At 39.2% G+C, this 27,579-nt stretch overlaps 1 protein-coding gene across 1 annotated transcript in view; it reads left to right on the top strand.

Annotated features, from left to right (window-relative positions):
- The window catches only part of LOC129726605 (integrator complex subunit 3 homolog), a 456,869-nt gene that overhangs the window by 404,260 nt on the left and 25,030 nt on the right, over positions 1 to 27,579 (top strand). The window contains exon 8 of the mRNA XM_055683515.1: positions 23,837 to 23,981. Coding sequence (XP_055539490.1) covers positions 23,837 to 23,857 — 21 coding nt within the window. The 3' untranslated portion in view covers positions 23,858 to 23,981. The remainder of the gene's footprint in view (positions 1 to 23,836; positions 23,982 to 27,579) is intronic.

Here is a 27,579-nt window from a genome sequence, read left to right as displayed (position 1 = left end):
ATTTAACTCTTTTCTTGAGAACCGTTCGCCCAATCGTTTTGTTGTCAAAGAATGAATTGTGTATTTTTGATCAAGCATTCCAATGAACGTATGATTTTCGCTGGAGAACCAAATTAAGAAAAACGTGTATTTTCCTAAATAATTATAATTTTTTGAGCTTAAATTAGAAATTACTCGAAAACCAATGCCTTAACATGTTTACCACCAAGAGCTTTTTGATTCAAAACAACTCTCTGCATCTTTTAAAATCATCAGAATACAAATATTTTGAAAAATGTTTGAATTAGAATTTTCATAAAAAATTAATCTACCATATAAATACTACAAGGTCTACAGCCCTAAGGTTGTATGAAATGGTGACGTGGGACTAAACACTGTAATTAGGGAATTTTTAGTTACAAAATATACAAAGTCTGCAGACAGAATTAATGTGTTTGCTCTGCGACTGTACGTAATTTTATTTTCAGCCTCCCCTGGAAATCAATTTTTGAAATATATTCAACAACGCTCGAAAGAATATCATTTATATCTGACGATATTATGCCTGTAGTATTTTTGTGCGAAAACAACATGTATTTGACAAGGCAAAAGCATATCATTCTTGTTGAAGAAGCACCAAGAATTTCTCGTAATGCGTCAAAGTCAGAATTAACCTCAAAAACCAAATCCAATAATACTTACGTTACCATAATGAATGGTTTTGTCTCATTTAACTCTGATTAAATCAAATCAATAAGATGGATCTTACTTTCAATATAATATGGAAGCCCTTACAAAGGTTCATTAATTGGCAAACATAAGAAGATATTTTAAACAAAATTATTAACAAGTTCCAGCAAAACATTGTAGCAATCAACAATTCCATTTTTGTTTTTGCTTGACACTTTTTTTCATTTGCCTACAGCGTTTATTATGGTAAGGCTTAGAATAATAATATATAATCTAACAATTTTGAAATGTAAAAAGAGATTCTGAATGAATCTTATTAAATAAACAAAAGTTCACAAGAATTCGCAGGCTCTTACTCTTCTATAAATGTGTAGATTTAGGAATTCGCTCTTTCGATACTATCCGGTCACGATGATTAAATGAATATCGAAGATAAAATTAAATAAATATCCGTTGAAAAAATTTACAATTCTTGTTGAGTAACTTAGTAAGTAATCATATTTATGAAATAAACTTTCAATCACCATCAACAGCAGCATTGCAGTTTTTCCTCGATTGCACACGAATAGAAATGTACGAACAAAAGTGTACCACTGCAATACGAACAGTACCGCTGCAGTACGAATAGAAGTGTACCGCCGAAATGTACGAACAGAAGAGTACCGCTGCAATCATAGACGACGAGAGACCTGCGGTTCTTTACTCCACTGGTACTGTTGCTTTTACCGGCATGTTTTCTTTTAAGACATCAGTTTTTATTAGGTTTTGTAAGCAGGTTTAGAAATTGTTCAAGAATGGGGATTGTTTCAAACTTTTCGGAAAACTTTTACCTTTGAGACATCATATTAGTCTAAGCTCATGGAAGCAAAAACAAATTGACCTATTGGGACGGGGAGACTCTGTCAATTTTTATTTCGATATTGATGCAAGAAATATCACAGGGAACGGATGGTGTCCATTCACGTCGTCTGTGCTAGGAATGCTCGCATGTAATTGGTTCATTATTCGCGTAAATTTGTCATTGAAACGTTTTATCAATTTTACCGCTTAGCAATGAAATTAGTGTGATAACTATCATATTACAAAATTGTTATACATTTTATCTACCCAACAACATATTGGTTATTGTTATCCATCATGTGGTTATGCTGTTATTAACGTTTGAAATCTGACGCAACATTTGCCAGTTTCATTTCCAATTTTACAGAATGCATCCCAGTATAGTGAACAAAGACGTAGTCCCACGTCAAAATTATTTTTCATTTCTCCATCCTGGACTTTTTTTAAAAAGTTGCGTATTAACGTCAAGTTTCTTTAAAAAAAAATTAAAAAAAATTCAACTCTTTATTTTTTAAATTAAAATTTAATGTTTATTTTTAATTTATGTTGGTCAAACAAATTTTTTTTGTACAGTGTATATTTTTTTATGATGCATTTTTGATTCGCTACAACTCATTCTCAGACAGTTTTTCTATACAACCAACGGTGTCTGGGCTACAATGCTTCGAATAAAACCTATGCCAAAAGGCATACGCCCTTTTAGAATGTAACTCATGGGTGTAAAAAATCTCTCCATCTCACATAAGACGGTCCCTATATAAAAGAGTGGCCAAAATTACCAAAATGCGAATTTCATATGCAGGATGTTTTGAGCACATGATATTGTAGTATTTCATCTACATTTTCATAATTTTTGAATGGAATGTTGATACAAAAAACGGTTCATGTTGAAAAATGCCTTCAAAGTTACCTATTTCAAAAACTGAGAAAAATAGTTTTTCTGAATATTTTGGAATATATAAAACCTTAAATTAGTTTCCTAAAACAGGATGGGTAATGGAACGAGTTCTACAGAAAATATCTTACTAAGCGCTCGCTTTGTCTTCGTGATGTTGGTTTTGATAGTGAAAACCGTGTTTATATCAACGAGAATCTAACAAACAATGCAAGGCAGATACGTGCTACTGCAATGAAACTAAAGAAACTGGGACAGGTGCAAAACGTATTTACCCGCAACGGAACTGTGTTCATAAAGCCAAACGGTTCCGAAAACTCTAAGGCGATCCACTCACTTGAACAAATTGCTGCTTCTGTTAAAAACCATATCTTATAATAGTTACTTCTTTCCTTCCAAGCAGTTCCATGTATTCTTTCACTCTTTTCCCATGATTCATTCCACTCCTAAAAGTTAAACACGCTGGTGCTGCCGAGGAGGCTGGTTTGCTGTCGCTGTATGCTAGCTGAGACTGGACTTACTAATGCTGTTGCTGCTGTTTCAATTTCAATGATATTCATTATTCACTATCGTGCTGCAAATATTTACTATTAGAGTTACTTCAGCTAAATGCTGTTATAAAAATCAATGTAGTTGTTTAACATTTAAACTGATAAGCTTGTTATGCAGATTTGGCTGCGAAAGTTCACCTAAATAGTTCTAGTGCAATTCAACATGTGGTATATATATAGATCTAAGTTTACGTTCTCTTTAGTTATTATTTATTCGCCTATTGTTGGTTCAATGCGCAGGTTTTTCTTGAGGCCGGTACTCTTTTTTTCTGATTATGGATAACGGTAATTGTTCAAGTAGCAATGTTTCTGCGGAAGTTTCGATTCCAAGGGCTGTGATAAATTCGGTACTGATGAATGGTAAGCTAAATGTCTGTCATATGAACGTACAAAGCTTATGCGCGCGTAATTTTGGTAAATTTGAAGAGCTTAAACGGACTATTGAAAACAGCAAAATAGACATTGCGTGCTTCTCTGAAACATGGTTGAACAATATCATTATTAACTCAATGATAAAGATAGATGAATTCAAGTGAATTAGAAATGATCGCAATAGGCATGGTGGTGAAATATGTATATATTTCAGAAATGAAATATCCTGTCGTGTTCTTAGCAAATCCTTATATAAGGAGGAAAATTTGGAAGTAAACGCTATTTCCAAAACAGAATATTTGATTGTCGAAGTAATCATTGGAAGTGATCGTTTACTATTAGTCGTTTACTATAATCCGCCAAGTGTCGACTGCTCTGACCTACTACGTATCCATTTTGAAGAGTATTCTCTACGTTATAACTCCACCTTTTTCATCGGTGATTTTAACACTGATCCTACAAACCAATCTCGAAAGTCTTTTTGGTTTAACGATGTAATTACAAGCATGTCTTATAATATCGTAAATTCTGAACCCACCTACTTCTACAGCACAGGATGTTCACTGCTGGACCTCCTTCTCACTGACTCTCCTGGGTCTATTTTGAGGTTTAGTCAAATATCTATGCCAGGAATATCGAACCATGACCTAATCTTTGCTTCGTTGAAATTCTCTTACCAGGAAAAAGAGCTGGGATATTGGTACCGTGACTATTATAACTTTGAGAGAGTCCAGATATGTTGACTGGAATTCTTAATGAAAACTTTGTTATGCTTCATGAACAACACTTTTCTTTACAGTTCAGAAGGCGTAAGAATAATCCGTGGTTTAACCAGGATATCGAAAAGGTTATCATTGAGAGAGATCTTGCTTAAAGAAACTGGAAACAAAGGAAAACACCAGAAAATCTAACTATGTACAGACGATTGAGGAACAAAGTTAATTCTACAATATCAAAAGCTAAAATAAACTTCGATAAGGAAAGACTTAATGTTAGTTTACCGTCCAAGCAATTATGGAGGAATATTAAAAATTTAGGCATCTCTGATAAAAAGTCAACTTCAACTATATGTGAACACTCGGCTGAAGACGTGAATAATTATTTTTTTTTCTAATTTCTCAGACGGCAGTGCTGCAAGAACCTTCTTTCCTTCAAACAACAATGGCTTCAGTTTTCGACCCGTAGCTGAGTACGAGATTATCAATGCAATATTCTCCATTAAATCTAATGCAGTAGGTTTGGATAAAATACCAATAAAATTTTTGAAAATTATTGCTCCAGTTGCATTACCGCTGCTCAAACATCTTTTTAATGCAATAATAACCACCAGCTCTTTTCCCAGTGAATGGAAACGTACCAAAGTTATTCCGATACATAAAAAGCCTGGTGTTGTAGAAATTTCTAATCTAAGACCCATAATTTTGCTGTCAACTACTTCCAAAGTTTTCGAAAAGTTGATCAAAACCCAAATATCTTCCTTTGTCAACAGAATGAATTTCCTTCATTGCTTTCAATCTGGATTCCGAAGTCAACACAGTACAGAGACTGCGCTTATGAAAGTTCACGATGATATAGCGCAAACAATCGACAAAAAAGGTGTTATTATCTTGCTCCTTATCGACTTTGCCAAAGCGTTTGATCGAGTTGTGCATAGCAAATTAGTTTGTAAATTACAATCACTTTATGATTTTTCCAGGTCAGCTGCAAATCTCATCAATTGTTATCTAACCAATAGGAGTCAAGCAGTATTCTGCAATGGTGTTCTTTCAACATTTCAACCAATTTATCCGGAGTTCCACAAGGATCAGTCCTTGGACCTCTGCTTTTTTCATTATTCATTAATGATCTTCCAAATGTGCTTGATTTCTGTTCTATACACCTTTTTGCAGATGATGTCCAAATTGATATTCGCGCAAACAACAATTCTGAATTACCCATCATAGGAAATAGGCTAAATCATGATCTTCGCAAGGTGATGAGTTGGTCCCATAGAAACTTACTACCGATAAATCCCAGTAAAACCAAAGCTATGTTAATAACGAAGCAAAAAGTTCCCCCCAATCCTCTACCCATTCATATTGATAGCGTTGATGTAACATTTGTTAATCGCGTGAATAATCTAGGAGTCATTTTCAAAGATAACTTGGAATGGGATGCTCACATAAATAGTCAATGTGCCAAAATCTACGGTTCATTGAAAAGACTTACCTTGACGACGAAGCATTACGAGTCGCAAACTAAAATCAAACTCTTCAAGGCTTTGCTTTTACCCCACTTTATCTATGGTGATTTCCTTTACACCAATGCTTTGAATAGATCAATAGATAAGTTGCGTCTGGCATTGAATGCTTGTGTCCGGTATGTTTTCAACCTGTCGCGATATGCACATGCTTCACATTTGCATAAAAATCTATTAGGGTGCTCTTTCCATTATTTTTATAAATACAGATCATGCATTACATTATTCAGAATTTTAAAAACTAAAGTCCCAAATTATCTCTTCGAAAAGCTTGTACCATTACGGGGCACTCGTTCAAGAAATTTTATATTACCTCAGCATAGTACCTCCTACTACAGCCAATCATTCTTTGTCAGAGGCATTGTCTACTGGAATAGTTTGCCAAATTCCATTAAACTTCTCAACGCAAATTCATGCTTCAAGAGGGATCTCCTGTTGAACTTGCAGTAGACGAGTAGAGATAATAAAAGAGAACAATTAGTTTAGTTTAGTACAACATTAATAGTCAGAATCTAAATTCAACCACATTGTAACATTAAAAAAGATAAATGTCTTACGTTACATAAATGAAATAAAGAAATATAATAATTATATAATGGATTTCAACCCTACAGAGTCAGTCGCAGGCCACATTGAAAATATGCGTAATTTTCCTAATTTTGACCATCAAAAACATTAAATGTAAGCACGTGTAAGCACAGCACCTGATAGTGTGTCTGAGAGCCCTACTTGTGCCCTTCAAGAATATGTGTTAAAAGTTTGCGGAAAATTTGCGTTTTGGTAGAAAAAGATGATTAAAAATTTTCCATTTTTTTGCAATTTTTGAATTTTTGGGTTTTTGGGACTCATCAACAAAGTTTTTCGTATATTATAGCAATTTGGCTCAAAACGCACTAAAAAAAACGTGAAATTATTAGATTTATTGGTTCATTAGAATATGCGTTGTTTAAAACATAAGTTTAAAGTTTGAGTAAAATTTGCGTTTTTGTAGAAAAAGACAATTTAAAATTTTTAATTTTTTATGTAATTTTTTAGAGTTTTATGGAGACTTGATGATTATTCGGTTGTACACACTTAAGTAAAAAATATATTTTCATTTTGTTTGAAAAAAAAATATGGTTAATATTAGCAATTAATTGATTTTCGCGTGTATCTTTGTTATTTTCAAACGATGTTTTTTTTTATCAACCCAAAGTTTTTTTTCTGAAATTTATTTTGTTAACCAATTACAACATCGCTAAGAGACTTAGCGATTATTCATGTGAAATCATACTAAACCGAATAAAAAAATGAATTATTATCCCAAAAATGATTCCCAGTGTTTGTTTTATGAAAACACGGCCATGAAACACCACACGCAAACTTCTCTCACCAAACACAAATACCACTGCCAGATTTAAACAAATGGTTCGAGCTTGCATTTGGGCATTTACTCGTAAGTTACAGTCGAAGTAGAAGCTGTGTATGTCGGCATACAGCATAAACAAATGGAGGTTCTCATGGTCGAACTTCCAACATTGCAGTTAGGCTTTTCATACACAAAATTCCATTGAGTTAACCGTCAATCTCACAACTACTCCCACGCGTAAACCCAATTCGCGCAATCTCACACATATTGTTATGCTCTTGAATCATGCGGCTCATATGTCTTTTATGGCTGACTGATTATACTTCATACCTTTGAGTCGGTCTGATTGCTTGTGTATGTGGAGGAAACAAAGTTTTATGTGTGCTTTACAGTTCTAAAGTTTTATTCAAGTGTTTTACAAAGAAGCGAGCAATGTCTTACGAGGAAGTTAATAAGATCGATTTAGTGAGTTTGTTCATACAACCTAGCACAGAAAATGTTATAAATGATTACATTGAATTGATCAAGCACCGTTTTAAAACAGTTTTTACAAACAAGACCATAGATAACTGTATCAACATTTGGTGGCTCTAAAATCGGGATTCGCTAAATCGTTTCGTCTTCAGTAGTTTTGTTTGAATTGAATAGCTTTACAACTTTGCTGAAGAAACCATAACTCTTGGATGTTCCTATCAAAAGTTAGATTCGTACGCCATCTATGCGGACAAATCGCGAACTAACTCTCAAAGCTATAAGAAGCGTTTTACTAATATGTACATCTTTGCTGAAAACAGTAATCGTTTATCTCGTTTCATCAGCGAGTTATTTACGTTTATTCGAAAACATAAGACATTTACCGCAGTTTACGTGGTTTATAGACAGCCCCTATCAGTACAAAACTTTTTTTATATGTCATAACGATCTGTGGTGGCAAACCAACAATTTAGCACAAAAAATGAATTTTGGCCGGAAATTTCAATTTTCCGACCATTGTGCACCTGTGTGCTCAGTTTGCTAAGCCAAATACGTGTGCAAAGTTTCATTCAAATCAAAATGGTCGATTAAATTTTCGCGTATTTCCAGGCGATTTGAAATGATTTTGCTCAGCAGGCGAATGCTAACCTCACTTCGGGAGATGACGATAAAATATCGAGTCGGTCATCGGAAGATTCATTCATTCCATCTACGATAGATAGCGACAGAGGTGAGTTACACGATTGCGCTGGATGCAACCAACCAAACAACTCTGAACGCTATATGGTACAATGTCAGAAGTGTACTCACTGGTACCACTTTTCATGTGCGAATGTTAACACGGACGCGGTACGTTCATCATGCTTTTTATGTATAAACTGTTCGATATGTGCGATTTCTGGTGAATTGGAACCGGCACCAAGTCACAGTAATGAAAATTCTTGCACGTCCAGCGCCCGTAAAGTGGGCATAGTAGTGGGGTAAAGTAGCTCGTGAACTACAGCGTATCGATGAAGAGAAACAGCTTTTGGAATCCCTTAGTCGTGAGAGAATCGAAAGGGATCGAATGTTGAATGAACGAGAGCTCCAGGAAAAATGGAACGCGAAAAAACAGTTCATCGCTCGGAAGCACGAGTTATTAAAGCAGTTGGATAATGCAGAGGAGAAAAGTGTACGCAGTATGCGAAGTAGTCAGAGCAGTGTGAAACGTACGGAAGATTGGGTTGAGCAAAGCGAATTAGCTGCCGATGAATTCGTTGTACCGGCTGCGACTGAATGTACTGATCGACCGAAGGATATAAGCTCAGGAAAGCCGCAGGAAGTACGATTTTTCTTCTACGTTTTTGAAGACGGATCCATCCGTGCCGCATACGACGTCATTCCCATGGAATTTTGACAATAATCCGACAAGAAAAGAAGCTGGAAAGGGTGTTGAACGGCTATAAGCGTTGGAGTGTCGAAACGAGTGAACTGCGGGAGCAAAATGCTTGGCAGCATCAGAAGGAGGTAGAACACCGAAACATGCAGGAGCTAGTAGAGAAAACCAGTTGCACATCGATGCCATGCGAAAACGAGAGGCAGAATTGATGAATTGATGATTCACAAACTCAGCACACTGATGCACTGAAACGCGCCCGCGCTTCGGAAGCGGTCTTACGAAATCAACTCATAGTCAGTGACCGTGAGCAAGTTGCTTTAAGGACCACGATTGAAAGCTTAAACATTAAACTTTCGAAAGAGATGGAACGAATAAGCGGTTCGGAAGCCGATTGCCAGGATAGATTTGACCGACAAAACCGGAAATGTGAAGCAATTCAACTTCAGAAAGCAGAACTAGAGTGCGAAATTCAGGGTCTGCGTGATACAGAACAGCAGTTGCAATCTCAGATAGCAATGATTCGTCAGAGCGAACAACAAGCCATTCGTCTGCAAAAAGAAGCAGAGAAAGAATATTGGGATTTACACGATGAAGTACAACTAATTATAAATCGAAACCAAGATCAGTTAGCAGTGGGTGGTTGCTCCCCTTCGTTACCCCCTCCGCCGGCGACATGGTTTGAACAAACAAATGCAAACGACAAAGATAATGTCCAATACAACGACTTAAATGCTTCACTTCCTCCTCCCCTAGTTGGCTTTCCCAATGATGGCTTGGCCGGAGGGGCTGGTAGACAAACGATGAATATGTCTACTTCAATTCCTTCCACGTCTACCGTCAATTCCCAGTTTTATTTACAAGATTTGGTTCCGCCTTATACAAATGCTCATTTTGGACCATCTCCCCGTCAATTGGCCGCTAGGCAGGTTGTTACTAAAGATCTGCCTTTTTTCTCAGGGGATCCAGTCGATTGGTCATTATTTATGAATAATGTTCATAAAGCAGTTATCAGCATTCAACTGAAGCTTGTGGTTACACTAATGCTGAAAACCTTCTGCGATTGCAACGGAGTTTAAAAGGAAACGCAAAGGACTCTGTCAGCAGCTTTTTACTACACCCATCGACAGTGTATCAAGTATTGTCCACTTAACAACAGTTGTACGGCCGCCCAGAACAAATTGTAAACAACATGATCGCAAAAGTACGGGCGACCACACCCCCAAAACCAGACCGATTGGAGACACAAGTAGGCTTTGTCTTGGTAGTTCAAAATCTTTGTGGGCACTTGAAAGCCGTTGGTTTAGAAAGACATTTGGCCAATCCGATTCTATTACAGGAACTGGTTGAAAAGTTGCCAGCAACAGTGAAGTTTAGTTGGGCACTTTACCAGAAACAAGTTCCCGTGGTCGATTTGAATGTGTTCTGCACATACATGGCAAAAATATCATCAGCCGCGAGCAGTGTAACGCAGCTTGCTAGTGTTCCTTTGAAAGGCATAAAAAATGAGCGAAGTCGACAAAAGGAGAAATCCTTCGTGAGCACGCACGTGGGTGTCGATCAACCGAATGTAAATCGGCGAGAAGAGGAGCATAAATTGACCATCAATGGTGGAAGACAGAAAGAAAACATTTCTGGTGTGATTAGTAAGAAAATATGTTAAGTCTGCAATATCGATAGTCACCAAATCGAAAACACATTCGTTGTTTTGCTTTCGTCTCGATTAGACGCAAATTGTTCATCTCCGTTTGAGTTTGCAAAATAACAATACACGAGTTATCGTACGGGTGTTTTTTTTGTCGATTAGTTCTTGTGCTGCACGATAACAATAGCCGGTAGTTTATCGGCAGAAACATCGAGCGAGTGGAAGTCAACTACAAGTGGCATCTACAAGGTCGCGTGTAGGATACGGCCACTGTGTCACAACACGAAGCTGGATCGTCATTGTTTGTTCTGCGGAGACGCTCGATTAATCCTACTATCAGCCGTGAGGTCGTGACTTAGACGTTCGGTGAAGTATTCACTTTAGAATTTTTATCATTATTATTAATAGTATTATTATTATTGTTATTATTATAATTATTATTACTATTATTATTATTATTATTATTATTATTATTATTATTATTATTATTATTATTATTATTATTATTATTATTATTATTATTATTATTATTATTATTATTATTATTATTATTACTATTGTTATTAGTATTAGTATTACTGCCTTTTTTTTAATTTTGATCCATTTTAGTTTGAAAAATTGTTTTGAAAATTTAATAGCAACTACTTGACACCCCCCCCACATTCGAATATTTATCGTTTGTGTGCGGTAGAGCGTAACGCTCCCGCAAAATGGACGACATGCAGGTGCAACTATTCCTGGATGTGGAAACAAATGGGGAAGAGATTGAGATCTCCCCCATCAATTCCCCTCTACCTTCCCCGCTACCTAGCCCTGTACCAAGGGTACCGGCAACACGGGTGAAAGCTTACCCAGATGCTTCGAAAGGTCCGTTCGTAGTTTACTTCAGGCCCATAAAGAAGCCTCTAAATATAATTCAAATCGGCAAGGACCTGGCAAAACAGTTTTCGGACGTAACCGAAATTACAAAGGTTAGACCGAACAAACTGCGAGCTGTTGTGAGTAGCTTGAAGCAAGCAAACGCAATTGCTAGCTACGAGCTCTTCACGAGAGAGTACCGCGTGTACATCCCTGCCAAGGACGTGGAGATCGACGGTGTGGTTACCGAAGGAAGCCTCACGGTCGATGACATTTTGCGTCACGGGGTTGGCTGCTTCAAGAACCCCCTGATTCAAGATGTAAAGATACTGGATGTCAAGCAATTGCATTCAGTAACCATCGAAGAAGGGAAGAAGAAATTCCTCCCTTCGGATTCCTTCCGTGTAACATTCGCCGGATCCGCACTGCCGAACTACATCTCTTTGGACAGGGTTCGTCTGCCTGTACGCCTGTTCGTACCGCGGGTCATGCATTGCCAAAACTGCAAGCAGTTAGGTCATACAGCCACCTACTGCTGCAACAAGGCACGCTGCAGCAAGTGCGGAGGCAATCATGCTGAGATCGCTTGCAGTGAGGATACTGAAAAGTGTCTTTACTGCGAGGGAACTCGGCATGACCTTTCGGCGTGTCCCGCGTACAAACAGCGCGAGGAAAAAATAAAGCGTTCCCTCAAGGAACGATCAAAGCGCTCTTTCGCAGAAATGCTGAAGAGTGCTGAGCCACCCTCGACAGGAAACATCTTTTCCTTTTTGCCAACCGATGAGGGTACATCTGACGATCCCGTCGAAGGGTGTTCTTATGCCATGCCAGAAGGATCTAGGAAGAGGAGAATGATCAACTCTCCTAATCTTTCTCGCAAAGGTCGCAAGATAACCCCCAGCGGAATGACCAATAAGCCAACACAAAAAGGAAGCGGTGAAGAAAAACCGAAGCAAGTACCTCCCGGTTTTAATTTTAAATCAAACCAGGAGTACCCACCGCTTCCTGGGGCACCAAAAACCCCTCGTGCACCCGATCAGAAGATAAAAAAGAAACAGGGTTCATAAAATTTTCTGATATTGTGGACTGGATATTTAAAACATTCAACATACCAGATCCCCTACAAAATATTCTTCTTGCCCTTCTTCCTACAGTGAAAACCTTTTTGATGCAACTAGCAGCAACTTGGCCCCTCATTTCAGCTATCATATCTTTCGATGACTAATACGGCGAAAGAGGTTAGGAATTTTATCACTGTATTACAGTGGAATTGCAGAAGTATCATCCCCAAACTCGATCTATTTTCTCATTTAATAAATACATACAATTGTGACGCATTTGCGCTCTGTGAAACCTTTCTCAATTCAAACGATCAACTCAATTTCCACGATTTTAACATTATTCGTCGAGATCGAGACTCACACGGTGGAGGGGTACTTTTAGGGATTAAAAAGTGCTATTCCTTCTTCCGAATCGACCTCCCCTCGATCTCGAATATTGAAGTCGTTGCCATTCAAACGAATATGAATGGAAAAGACCTATGCCTTGTTTCGTTATATATGCCTCCATCCGCGCGGATTGAACAGAAGCATCTCACTGATATAGCAGAGTTGCTTCCCGCGCCTTTTTTGATATTGGGAGATTTTAATTCTCACTGTTCGCTATGGGGGTCGCTGTACGACGACAACCGATTTAATCTGTAACTTGATCGACGACTTCAATATGACAGTTTTGAATACTGGGGAAGCGACACGTGTACCTAATCCTCCAGCACGTGAAAGCGTGCTTGACCTATTTCTTTGCTCGACATCACTAGCGTTAGATTGCCGGTGGAAAGTAATCAACGATCCCCACGGTAGTGATCATCTTCCAATCGTTATATCAATTGCTAATGGTTCAACTCCCTCGAACCCAATCAATATTTCCTACGACCTTACACGTAATATTGATTGGAAGTGTTATGAGTCTATTATAGCGCAATCTATCGAGACTTACGAGGAACTTCCTCCGGAGGAAGAATACGCGTTCTTAGCTGGCTTGATAATCGACGCCGCGACTCAAGCTCAGACGAAACCTATACCCGGGGTAACGATTAGACGGCGCCCTCCCAACAAATGGTGGGACAAAGAGTGCTCTGAGCTGTACGCGCGAAGGTCCGCGGCGTATAAGGACTACCGGGAGTACGGCACTGTCAACCTGCTTCGAAAGTACGAGGCACTGGGCAGGCAGATGAAGAGCTTAGTAAAGGCGAAAAAACGCGGGTACTGGCGGCGGTTCGTAAACGCGTTGTCCAGGGAAACAGCGATGAGCACTCTTCGGGATACCGCCAGGCGCATGCGGAACCGTGACGTTTCGAATGAAAGCGAGGAGTATTCAGATCGCTGGATACTCGATTTTGCCAAAAAGGTCTGTCCGGACTCTGTACCGGAACAGAAAACCTTTCGCGACGCGTTATTAGTAACTACGGAAGAGCCTCCATTTTCGATGTTGGAATTTTCAATGGCTCTCCTGTCGTGCAACAATAAGGCTCCAGGGTTAGATAGAATAAAATTCAACCTGTTGAAGAATCTACCCGACTCTGCAAAAAGACGCTTGTTGAATTTGTTCAACAAGTTTCTTACGCTAAATATTGTTCCGCATGACTGGAGGGAGGTAAAAGTCATTGCTATTCGGAAACCCGGGAAACCTGCCTCTGATCACAATTCATATAGGCCGATTGCGATGCTCTCTTGCCTCCGGAAATTAATGGAGAAAATGATCCTCTTACGGTTAGACAAATGGGTCGAAACAAACGGGTTACTTTCAGATACTCAATTTGGCTTTCGCCGGGGCAAAGGGACGAACGATTGCCTAGCGTTGCTTTCTACTGAAATTCAACTAGCCTTTGCTCGAAAAGAGCAAATGGCTTCTGCGTTCATGGATATTGAGGGGGCTTTTGACTCTGTCTCTGTAGAAGTTTTAAGCGCGAAACTTCATTCGCAGGGACTTTCACCAAATTTGAATAACTTTTTGCTCAATCTGTTGTCAGAAAAGCATATGTATTTCTCACATGGCGATTCGACAACTTCCCGAATTAGTTACATGGGCCTCCCCCAGGGCTCATGTTTAAGTCCTCTCTTATATAATTTTTACGTCAATGACATCGATGAATGTCTTGCAAATTCATGCACGCTAAGGCAACTTGCAGACGATAGCGTTGTATCCATTACTGGTGGCAAGGCTAGCGATCTGCAAGGACCATTGCAAGATACCTTAGACAATTTGTCTGAATGGGCTCTAAAGCTGGGTATCGAATTCTCTCCGGAGAAAACTGAGCTGGTCGTTTTTTCTAGGAAGCAGAACCCAGCTCAGCTGCTGCTCCTACTAACGGGTAAAACGATCTCTCAGGTTTTAGTCGCTAAATATCTCGGGGTCTGGTTCGACTCTAAATGCACCTGGGCTTGTCATATTAGGTATCTGACACAAAAATGCCAACAGAGGATTAATTTTCTTCGTACGATTACCGGAACTTGGTGGGGTGCTCACCCAGGAGACCTTCTAAGGTTATACCAAACAACGATATTGTCAGTTCTTGAGTACGGCTGTTTCTGCTTTCGCTCCGCCGCGAACACGCACATTATAAAATTAGAGAGAATACAATATCGTTGTTTGCGTATTGCCTTGGGTTGCATGCAGTCGACCCACACGATGAGTCTTGAAGTGTTAGCGGGTATTCTTCCGTTGAAACATCGTTTTTGTAATCTCTCTTACCGGTTGCTAATTCGATGCACAGTTATGAACCCATTAGTAATTGAAAATTTCGAGAGGTTGGTCGACCTTCAATCTCAATCCAGATTTATGACTTTATATTTTGACTATATGGCTCAAGATATTAATCCTTCTTTATACGATTCCTCCAATGTCGCACTTTTAGCTACTTCTAATAATGCTATATTCTTCGACACCACCATGAAACAAGACATTTCTGGTATCCCGGATCAATTGCGACCCCAAGAGATCCCTAAGATTTTTTCCAATAAGTTTAAACATGTTAGTTATGATAAAAGGTTTTACACTGACGGATCAAATCTAGATGAGTCCACTGGCTTCGGTGTTTTCCACGAAAATTTTACCGCCTCCTACAAACTCGATGCTCCTGCTTCCGTGTACGTCGCAGAACTTGCTGCTATTCAGTACTCTCTTGGAATCATCGAAACCCTACCCATAGACCACTACTTCATCTTCACAGATAGTCTCAGTGCCATTGAGGCTCTGCGATCAATGAAGCCTGTGAAGCACACCCCGTATTTCCTGGGGAAAATACGGCGGTTTTTAAGTGCTTTAACAGATAAAAATTACCGGGTTACCTTAGCGTGGGTCCCTTCTCATTGCTCGATTCCGGGTAACGAAAAGGCTGACTCTTTAGCTAAGGTGGGTGCTATTGACGGCGATATTTATGAAAGACCAATTGCTTATGATGAATTTTATAGCATTTTGCGTCAGAGAACACTCAACAGTTGGCAATCATCATGGAACTCAGATGAACTGGGACGGTGGCTACATTCCATTTTTCCTAAGGTATCGACGAAAGCATGGTTCAAGGGGTTGGATGTAGGTCGGGACTTCATTCGCGTGATGTCCAGACTTATGTCCAATCACTATACGTTAAACACGCATCTCTTTCGTATAGGGCTTGTAGACAGTAATCACTGCGTTTGTGGCGATGGCTACCATGACATCGAGCATGTTGTTTGGTCGTGTACCGAATACTGTGGTGTTAGGTCTGAGCTTATAGATTCCCTTCGGGCCCGAGGAAAACAACCGAACGTACCCGTTAGAGACATTCTGGGAAGCGGTGATCTCCAGTACATGACACAGCTATACGTGTTCATAAAACACGCTGGTATTAAAATATGAAACTCTTCTATCTATTTGTAAGATTACCATTCCCGCTACACGCTGAAAGAAGATGATACACTAAGCTGGAGACACTCAAACGAAGACTCGGCATCTTTATGTTCACGCAGACACCTCAGTCCAAACTGCTCAAATAGAACATCACTGCTTAGCCATGTACAAATAAATAAATCGTATAACTCAATATAGTTAAAATCAAAATTGTAACTCCCCTCCTCTCACCTTAAATCCCCACTAGCTCGTAGTCGGCCGCGAGAATAAAAAAAAGGCCTCCCTCTTTTCCCTGCTAATTTAGAATTTAAAAAAAAATGTACTTGGCTCAGTTAAACATAAATTGTATCGTGCCGTGTCAAATAAACTATTTAAAAACATCAAATCGAAAACTGCGGATCAAAGGGTTAAATTTGGATGGAAGATGGAAAGCGGTGAAAATAAATAAACTTTGTGCGCGCTGCCTCACCTCACACTCGCGGTGGCCATGCAAAGGGGAAGTTTGTGGAATCAACGACTGCCCTAAGAGACACCACCGTTTACTTCATTTCGAGCCACCAGCGGCGTCAAAGGGTGCGTAAGTCACAGTACATCGTAACTTATCTTCAAGCACACTTTTCCGTATCCTCCCAGTAACATTGTTCGGTAAACAAGGCCAATTTAATACTTACGCTTTTCTGGATGACGGTTCGTCAGTAACACTCTTAGAATGGTCGATCGCAGATAAACTTGGCGTCAGTGAGGAGCCACAGACATTACCCATCGAATGGACTGGCGGTATAAACAAGACTATTGCTGGATCAGAAGTTGTAACGTTGGAGACATCGGAAACTAGTGGAAATAAACGATATAAGTTATCCGAAGTATATACAGTCGACAATCTGAGATTACCACGACAGACTATGGATTATGCAGAGCTTGCTTCACGATTGGCGCATCTAGGAAAGCTTCCGGTGAAAAGTTTTAGGTCCGCTGCACAGGGTATCCTTATTGGGCAGAGTAATTGTCACTTACTAGCTACTTTGAAGTTACGAGAAGGAAGATTGAATGTGCCGATTGCAACCAAGACCAGAATCGGGTGGACAGTATGTGGCAGTCTACGGAAAACACCAAACGCTGTACACGGGCAATTACACACGCATGTCGAGCCGAGTATCGATAATCTTCATGAGTATGTCCGGCGCTTTTTCAACATTGAAAGTTTAGGTGTTGCTGTTGTACCATCTGTTAGAGGTGTCGAAGAACAACGAGCGTACGATATTCTGGAAGCAACTACCCGGCGGACAAAGGGCGACAAGTTTGAAACAGGACTGCTTTGGAAGCATGATTATGTGGAGTTTCCGGATAGCCGACCGATGGCGGAACGGCGTTTTAGGTGCCTCGAGAAGCGACTATCGAAAAATACAGAGCTTTACGAAAGTGTTCGCAGCCAAATAGCGAACTTCAAGGCTCAGGGTTACATATATGAAGCTACGCTAGAAGAATTAGAACGTTTCGGTTTACGACGCACGTGGCATTTACCGATTGGAGTCGTCGTTAATGAAAAGAAGCCAGGAGAGGTCCGAATAATATGGGACGCAGCGGCGAAGGTTGATGGAATATCCCTAAGTTCTATGTTACTAAAGGGTCCGGATCTTCTGACACCATTGCTGTCCGTAATGTTTCAATACCGATATATATAAAGGATTTAAATGCCACGGAGCAGGAAGCGGAGTTTCCACGACGATCCATGGTAGTGAAGAAAAGGCACTATGTTGATGACTTCGTAGATAGCTTCGACACAGCGGAGAAAGCACTCGAAGTGGCGAAAGAAGTGATCGAGATACACAGGCGAGCAGGATTTCATATCCGCAATTGGATGTCAAGTGACAGGGACGTGTTGGAAAAGCTAGGTGAAGCTAATCGAAAACCGTCAAAAGCTATGTTTTCAGAGAAAGAGATAGGGTTTGAACGAGTGTTGGGAATGGTGTGAAATCAGGAAGAGGATGCATTCGCATTCTCATTTCAGTTTTGCGATAAGGTGTGTGCCTTAATGGATGGCACTACGGTTCCAACGAAAAGAGAAATGCTATGTCTGGTAATGAGCATTTACGATCCCTTGGGGTTAGTGGCGTCAATCGTTATTCATGGAAAAATCCTCATTCAAGAAGTGTGGTGGACTGACACGGATTGGGACAACAAGATTCTGGCGGAAATCGCCACACGATGGATGGAATGGTTGGCGATGCTGAAGAAGATAGGCAAATTGCTCATTCCTCGATGTTATTTTCCAGGATATAATCCTGAAAGCTTCAAAAGTCTCGAGCTACATGTGTTTGTGGATGCTAGCGCCCAGGCCTTTGCAGCAGTGGCATATTTCCGCATTGTAGATCGAAAACGGATCAGGGTTGCGCTAGTTTCGTCGAAAACGAAGGTAGCTCCACTGAAAGGTCTTTCAATACCCAGATTAGAACTGATGGCAGCTCTACTGGGGGCTCGCCTACAAAGGACCATAAAGGAGAATCATTCACTGAAAATAGCAAAAACTTTCTTTTGGAGTGATTCGTCTACGGTCTGTTCATGGATACACGGCGATATCGACAGTTCGTCGCTTTCAGAGTCAATGAATTATTGGATCTTTCGAGCATAGACGAATGGCGGTGGATTTCAACAAAGGTGAATGTGGCAGACGAGGCTACCAAGTGGGGAAAAGGCCCTTCTTGCTACTTAGACAGTCGTTGGTTTCAGGGACCCGAGTTTCTTTTTTATAATAGAGAAACGGATTGGTTAATGGTTCCAGAAGAAGACGCGGACGAAAGCGACAAAGAGCTGCGAGCAGACGCCTTTGGCCAACCAGTACGAGTGTTATGAGTTGGTAGTAGAGCAACCGATGCGCTGGTGCTATCCTACGATGCAAAGTTTTCAATAATATTGCCTAGAAATCACCGTATTACCGAGCTGCTGTTGGATTTCTACCATCGTAAATACGGGCATGGCAATGATGAAACCGTTGTTAATGAATTGCGCCAAAAATTCTACATTCCGCGATTGAGAGTCGAAGTTCGTTTGTGCAGAAAACGCTGCATGTGGTGTCGCGTTTATAAATCTAAACCGGTCAATCCTAAAATGGCGCCGCTCCCTGCAGTACGTTTGGAACCGTACGTGCGCCCGTTCACTTACGTGGGTGTAGTGCTACAAAACGTTGGGTTTGCCTTTTCACATGCCTTACGATCAGAGCTGTTCATCTGGAGGTGGTTGCCAGCTTGAGCACCGATGCATGCAAAAAAGCAATCAGGCGTTTCATCGCTCGTAGGGGTTCTCCTCAGATAATATACTCCGATAACGGCACAAATTTCATCGGAGCGAGTCATGAGCTGCGTGATGAAATAAAGATAGTCCAGACGATCCATGGTAGAGAACTATTATTACCAACTATTATTAGACGAACGAAATGGTTTAGAGACGTAAAACCGATTGAGGTAGGAGATCTTGTGCTTGTGGTGGATGAAAACATAAGAAATCGGTGGATACGTGGACGAGTCATTCAAACAATTCCATTCCAGCGTCAAGCGGAGATGAGGACCCCCGTTGGAATTCTGAAGAGACCTGCTACTAAATTAGCTGTGCTGGACGTGACGAGTTCTGGTGACGCAAAGCAGGTAGCTAGGGCGACACGCGGGGGACGATGTTTGCCGCAACAGCCCCTCTTATAGTTCCACTAACGGTTGCTAACGCGACCTGCTATACTCATCCACTGAACTGGGAGAAGTCATGTGTCAAACTTGATGACTGGCAATAAGGCAAATAGAATAGAAGAGTACAGATGAGATAGAGAGAAGAAATGGATATCGAAATTTAAAGAGACGGTGAGAATATGGCAAATTTAATTTAAAATATATTTTTTGTTACAAAATAAGTTGGGCCGATCTATTTATGGCCATTATCATTGAATTGAAGTAAATTCTGTTGTGGATCAGGGAAAAAATATAAAATAGGAGACTGAATTGTGAGTAGGATTCAACATTTTTGCTCTAACCTTGCTATTATTGAAATAAATCATTTTATAGTTTTAAGCTGCAAAAAACTCAAAATTATAGAGTTTTACTGCTGGAAGAACTCCATCAACTGTCCCAACAGATGGCTTTCCATTCAACGGGCATATTATTCGTTACGAGCACGTCGCTCGCTTCGTTCTTTGTTTTTTCTGCGGATGGTTTTAATTATGAGATGGTAGGCAAAAGTATCTTTGCCATCAACAAAAAGTTCCAAAATATCCTCGACATCGAGGATCCATTGCGCGAGATTTCGAGGATTTCCGTGTATTCGGGTAAATCTGCAACTATTGCAGGAATTCTGCAACGTTCATGGAAATTAAGTCTTGTATCAATTGCAAATCTTCTGTTGTTTGGAGTTGGCTCTGGGGTAGGATTTGGGTTAGGATTTCCAAAAAGCTGCACTAATTTCTCAATTTTTGAATAACACTTTTCTTACAGTCTAACACGTTCACTGAGACTTAATATCTAACACTTTATGCGGGTTTTTACTTCACTTTTATCGTTTTTATAAATTTAACTTACAATAATACTAGGAGCAGGATCATCTCCTGTCGGGGCAGCGATTAGACTCCGTAAACCCTGTGGAAACGATCGGATGATTTCGTTTGACGATACTTCCGTCGCCGGTGACAGCCGTAAGATTCCAAAAACCAATTGTTGGGTAGCCTGGGTGTCTCTCCTGGCGGAATCCGTCGCAGGATTAAGTCGCAAGTCCTCGAGCCTGTTCGGGGTTGGTGCTGAAACCGAACTTATCCGTTTTCAACGCTGGGAATCGCTTGTCACAATGTGAGTTATACTATTGCCAGAAAAGGTCCCGACTTCGGGCGCCAGTTACAATCGAGCTTGGTGTATTTACTTTTTAAAAAAAGCTACGACTACCCGATTGGAGTTGCTAAACAGAACTCAACTTGATTGCTTCAATTATATTTCGTGTTCCCACGATCGCACCTGAAATATGCTAACCTAGCAATGCCCTACTACCTGGCTAATGCGCTGACTGCTGCAGAAAATGTGCCTTGTGCACTGGGTCGCGACATCGGTCCGGTGCATGTGCAGGCCTTCGTCGTAACTTACATCTCATTCATTCTGGCTCAGAGCCAGAGTTGCCAATAAAATTTTCGATTTAACTGGAAAAAGGCTGAAGAAAAAACTGGGAAAAACTGGATCCCAAATAAATTAAAAAAAAAAACAAAAAACAAAGATTGTGAGAGAGTTTTTCTGTTATGGAGATTGAATCCAGTGTCAGTTTTGGATACAACAACTAAAGATATAACTCTTCGCAAAAAATTACTCATTTTAATCAGAACTGTTTTGTTTTGGGCTTACATCTTGTTAAAATTATGGACTGAAAAATTTCCTCTAACAGCAGCAAAATTTAAAATTACGCAATCAATCTATCTCAAAATTAAGAAAATAGAGCTTTTCCAGTTACTTTTATATTTAACAAAAGTATTCACGCAACATTTCCTTCCGTTACATCAGTGAAATTTAAATTTCAATTATTTCTGACTTCGCTATTCTTCTGGTATCTAATTCCTATAACAATTTTTTAACTGCTACGCAACAGAAAATGAATAGAAGATTTTTTGATGGTCTGGTAAAATCCATTTGTTTGGTTTTATCTTAACCATGTCATGCCGTCTTTTATTTAACCGTGTTTCGTGCGAGAAGATAGTATACTGAAAATGCTGTTGAGAATTGTCAAAATAATTTATAAATCTACAATATTTCCGTTTTAAAAATATTTCCGAAAACCAATCGGAGTGAATAAAAAACTAGATAAAACTGGAAAATATCTGAAAAAACTGGAAAATTTTGAGAATAAACTGTTTGACTGGATCACTTGAAAAAAACTGGAGGAATCCAGTTTAAACTGGAACATTGGCAACCCTGCTCAGAGCGATCTTTTGATAAGCTCCGCCTTTATTTTCAGTTCCTACAGATTTTCTCAGTTTCGTGTGTTTCAGATTTCTTGTGGTAGACTTATGGTAGACATGAGTATGAAGGAAATGGAAGACATGATAGACATGAGTATATGGAAATTCTGCTGTGATGTCAAACTATAAACGTTTTATATTAAGACGCAATAGCGTAAGTGCTGAATTTCTGTTATCTGCTATCATCCAGCACGAGAACAAGTATAAATTACACCCAGCCCTTCTCAGGGCCACCAACACGTTCTTGAAGCAATGTTGATTTTTCTTGGCTTGAAAATGCTGAAATTTGCGGTTTTCGCCTGTTACACATGATGAGTTAACTACTTCAATCACATAATTGTAGAGCACCAAAAGGTGCTATTATATTTCACAACAGTAACAACACTGGCAAGTTTGTTTAATTATCATTATTTTGGATAACCATTCGCCGATGATTCTAGTTCTCCCGTTTTCTCTAGTAGAATTGCCTGCCACTTCCAATAATTCTGCAGCTACCGAAAACTCCATAACAGCCGCCAGATAGACAGGTGATTAAGTATCAACGCGCCCAGCGCGATCAGCCAGAAATCGGAACCCGGCTTTTCTTTCTCCGTCAGAAGAATTTGATTGTCTTCCAAAACACAAAACTGTACGTGTTTGGTATAATGCTGCGTGTGCGAGAGCTCTATCGGTCCGGCTGTCAACATGAAATGAAATTGATATTTTGTGCGTTCGCATTACGAACCAGAGACAGGAAGAAACTGGAAATAAAGGCGGAGTCTTGTACCTGTAAGACTCCGCCTCTATTACAAGTTTTTTCCAGTTTGTCTCTGGTTCGTAAGTTACAACATAGCTCTAAAAATATCAGGAACAGAAAGCAACCTCGAGTAAACAACAACAACAACATAAACAAATCGTTTACAAAGTCAGATCGGTTGTATCCGTTAGTGTCGACTGTGCTTGTGGTGATTGGTTGCTCGGTATGATTTAGACAATCGATGTTATTTATCAAGTTTTCAATAGTGTATCTCAAACAATAGGTTATTTTTGTTATATATATTTAACCGTAAAAGAATTTCTGATCGGTTGATGCCAAAACCTCGAAAATCGGGAAAGAAATTTCTGATATATAAGGGCTCAAAACCTGACCACTTTCCCTTTCCCTGGTCGAATTACTAGATTTTCAAATTCAGGCGCCTAACTTCGATATAGACGTTAGTCAACGTCAAAAGTGAAGAATTTAATTACACGTTTAACTACAGTGCATTCATAAATGCATAAAAGTTAACCTGCCAGAAAAAAGTAAAAGCATTAATTCATTTTATCTAATCAGTGACGAAGTATCATGTGGGACTGTAATGCATTCATGGATATAGACAAGAAAAGAGCTTGCACTAAGTGGTTTGGTCCACGTGTGAGAAAATTTCTTTAGTGGTAATTGATATTGTTTAGAAACTTTCTCACATAGGAGATTGCCTAGATCAGAGTAAGAAAGACTACAGCATAGGTATCTTAGCTCCTATGCGCCACCCGGAAGCACGCGCCCTTGGGCTGTCAAAACTCTCATACAATAGCTTTGTGGCTCTATCTTAGGATTCCGTAAAGCTATAAGAACCCGAGATAGGAGCTCAACCACCAAGCCCAGGGATTATAGCAACATTACTCTCAAATTAATCAAAATTCACGATAAAATATATAATTCAAATGAAATAAGTGTAAATTTATAATTGCAGATGCTGGTGCGAACAATATGAAGGAAAGTTGTCTGAAATAATAGCTGCCCTTTTGATGTCTAAATATCCCACCAATTCACCCAACAAGCGGAAACGGCCTTTAAAACTGTTACCTTTGCAGAATTCTGCACCGTCTTCAGAACAGGTAAGGTAAATGACTATTAGTAGATGTAAAAACAAGAAAAATAAGAAAATAGTTATCTGAAAATCTCATTTTTTGATTCTTGATTAAAAAAAGGATTTTATTGTGAAAAAATAATCCTTTATTGAGAAGGGGGGGCTTTGTTAGTAGTTTAAGTATTTATGATTAAAATTAGTAAATAATGTGGTCCAATCACAAATGGTGACTTCTTGGTTTTAAAGTTATTTATTTTCTAGCTCATATGCGGTAGCTTAACAGAGCAGTGTTTACAACGTATTGGTTTTTAAATTTAAAAAGAAGCGAATTTTGTTAGAAGGAGTGATCGTTACGCCCGATTTACTGGGGTTAGTATGGCATTGCCATTTTCTGGTTGGGAGTTTTAAGGTTGGGAGTAGTATTTGTTTTCAAAGAACTGATTTACGTGAAAAATAGAACTGACTTATCTGTAATAATTAATAACTATTCGCTTATATCTAATCTAATCTATCTATCTATCTAAACATATAAAAATGCAGCTCTGTCTGTCTGTCTGTCTGTCTGATTCATATAGGCTTGGAAACTACCAAACCGATCGACGTGAAATATTATTTATAAGGGTTTTAGGGGCAGGGAAAGGTGACTAAGATAGTTCGAGACCCCTCCCTTTTCTGCAAGGGAGGGGTCCCATACAAATAAAACACAAATTTCTGCACATCTCGAAAACTAACCAAGCAAATGGAACCAAATTTGGCATGTGGATGTTTTTAGGAGTAGTAAATATGTCCATGTTGGTTCGACACCCTTCCCTCTTCTGGAAGGGAGGGGTCCCATACAAATGAAACACGAATTTCTGCACATCTCGAGAACTAACCAAGTAATTGGAACCAAATTTGGCATGTGGATGTTTTTAGGAGTAGCAAATATGTCCCTCTTCTACAAGGGAGGGGTCCCATACAAATGAAGCACGAATTTCGCACAGCTCGAGAACCAATCAACCAAATACAACCAAATTTGGTATGTGAATGTTTTAAGAAGTAACAAATATGTCCATAGTGGTTCGACTCCCCTCCCTCTTCTGTGAGGGAGGGGTTCATAACAAGTGAAACCCAAATTTCTGCTTCTGCTTTCTAATGGTTCGACACCCCTCCCTCTTCTATAGGGAAGGGTCCCATACAAATGAAACTCAAATTTCACACAGCTCGAGAACCAATCAAGCAAACATAACCAAATTTGGCAGGTGAATGTTTTTAGGTGTAACAAACATGTCCATAATGTTTCGACACTCTTCCTTCTTCTGGCATGTCTCCAAATACCATTTTGAAATCCAATATGGCGACTTCCCGTTTCTGAAAAACAGCGGCAAATGACCAAATACCACCCAACATGGGTGTTTCCGGAATTGTTATGATGCACCGAAGCCACAAATCGACCTTAGACAACATTTTGAATTGTAAGATGGCGACTTCCGGTGTCCGGAAAACAGCCTAAAGTGACCAAATACCACCCAATATGAGTATCTCTGGAACGAGAATGAAGCTGAAAATTGACCTCAGACACCATTATGAATTGTAAGATGGCAACTTCCGGTTTCTAAAAAACGGCCAGAAAAGGCCGATTTCCATACAATATGAGTATCTTCGGAACCAGAATGATACACAGGAGCTAGAATCGACCACAGACACCATTTTGAATTCGAAGATGCTGACATCTGGTTTCTGGAAAACAGCCGAAAGTGTTTCTTATACAGAATGACGCTCAGGGGCCAGAAATCGTCTCCAAATGCCATTTTAAAATCCAAGATGGCGACTTACGGTTCCTGAAAAATAGCCCAAAGTGACCAAATACCTCCCAATATGAGTATCACTGGATCCAGAATGATGCAAGGAGCTAAAGATTGACCTCAGACACCAGTTTGAATTGAAAAATGGCAACTTCTGGGAAACAGTCGAAAATAACCGAATACTACTACATATGGATATGACCGTAATCGAAATGATGTTGAGAAGCCAAGCATTGACCCTGGACACCATTTTGAATTAGAAGATGACCACCTTCAGTTTCTGGAAAACAACTAAAACAACTGAAATGTACCCAAAATATATCCGGAATAAAGGTCATGTACAAAAGCCAAAAGTCGAGGATGTTGTCATTCCCATAAAACCAATCATTTCAAACGATATAAACCAATCGCAAAGAATCAATGAGTTTGAAATGTTTAAATTTTTTAAATTAAACACTAAAAAAGGCGTGACGAAGTTTACCGGGTCAGCTAGTGATTATATATTTTGACATGGGATATTTTACTTTTTTTTATCATTATTAGAGCCAATCAGGAGGTAATCTTTCTCTCTCTCTCTCTCCCTCTCTATATCCCTTCTTCTTTCTTCTTTTCTTTATCTTTTTTCCTTTCTTTCTCATACTGTTCTTCCTTTTTTTGTGAGTTTTCTTCCTGTATAGTTACAAACGGTATTATATATGTATATCAGTTGTGGACTATACTCAGTTATATATACAGTCATGGAGAAAAAAATAAATACACTTGCAGTGTTGGATGATTTTTCGTATTTGCGCACTGATTTTAATTGTGGTATGAAGTTATGTTACGTCATTATGATCCGCAGACGCTCTTTTTAAAAGAGGCATGGAGAAATGACTGGAGAAATTTCTTTGTCGGTGATTCCGAAAAATTTTTACGTGAGTTAGTGTTTTTGAAGTGGTGACAAAAATAAATACACTATTGAAATATATATACAAAACAACCCAAATTTGCTTTATTTCTCTACATATGGTTAGCAAAGTGACCTTAAACGTTACAAAACTCACTATCAAAATTTTGTGGCCTGTCCTTTGTTTTGTAAAGCCATACTCAATCTTCCGGGTATGTTTACTACCAGGTTTTCACGAGTAGAAGCTGAACTAGCATTTCACGCTGCCTGTTCGACGTTCCATAAGTCTGTTTTATTCTTTTGTTGATTGATTGCAATCTAGACATTCCCAATCTTCCATTGAATTTCTAAAGGATGAATGAATTAGGAGTCTGCGCTGGTCAAACTAATTACTCTGTCAATTGTTTTTTTTTTTTGGATACTGATGCAGAGAATATCACAGGGAATGGTTGGTGTCTATTCATGCCGTCTGTGCTAGGAATGCTCGCATGTGATTGGTTCATTGTTCACGTAAAATTATCCTTGACACTTTTTATCGATTTTTACCGCTTTGCAATGAAAAAATAATGATAACTAGAGCGTATTACAAAATTGTTCAACATTTTATGTATCCAACAAATTATTAAATTATTATTTATTAGTTATTGTTATCCATCATGTGGTTATGCTCTTAATATCGTTTGAAATCTGACGCAATATTTGCCAGTTTGATTTCCAATTTTACAGAATGCATACCAGTATAGAAAACACAGACGTAGTCCCACGTCAAAAACCGTTTAGAATGTTTTATTACTAAAAGCTATAACGTTATGTGTGAAAAATATATTAGTTCTAGACTTTCTATAATATTGGCTAGGAAAGCAAACCTAACTTTTTTATATTTTTTTTCCAGCAGTCAAAATGTTTTATTTGATTTTCATCAAGTTGCAGTTTTCACTAAAAACATTTCACAGTGA

This window comes from Wyeomyia smithii, chromosome 3, assembly GCF_029784165.1.
Source record: "Wyeomyia smithii strain HCP4-BCI-WySm-NY-G18 chromosome 3, ASM2978416v1, whole genome shotgun sequence".
Classification (NCBI taxonomy): domain Eukaryota; kingdom Metazoa; phylum Arthropoda; class Insecta; order Diptera; family Culicidae; genus Wyeomyia; species Wyeomyia smithii.
The sequence above is the reverse complement of the archived record's forward strand: the minus strand, read 5'-3'. Positions and strand labels throughout refer to the sequence as shown.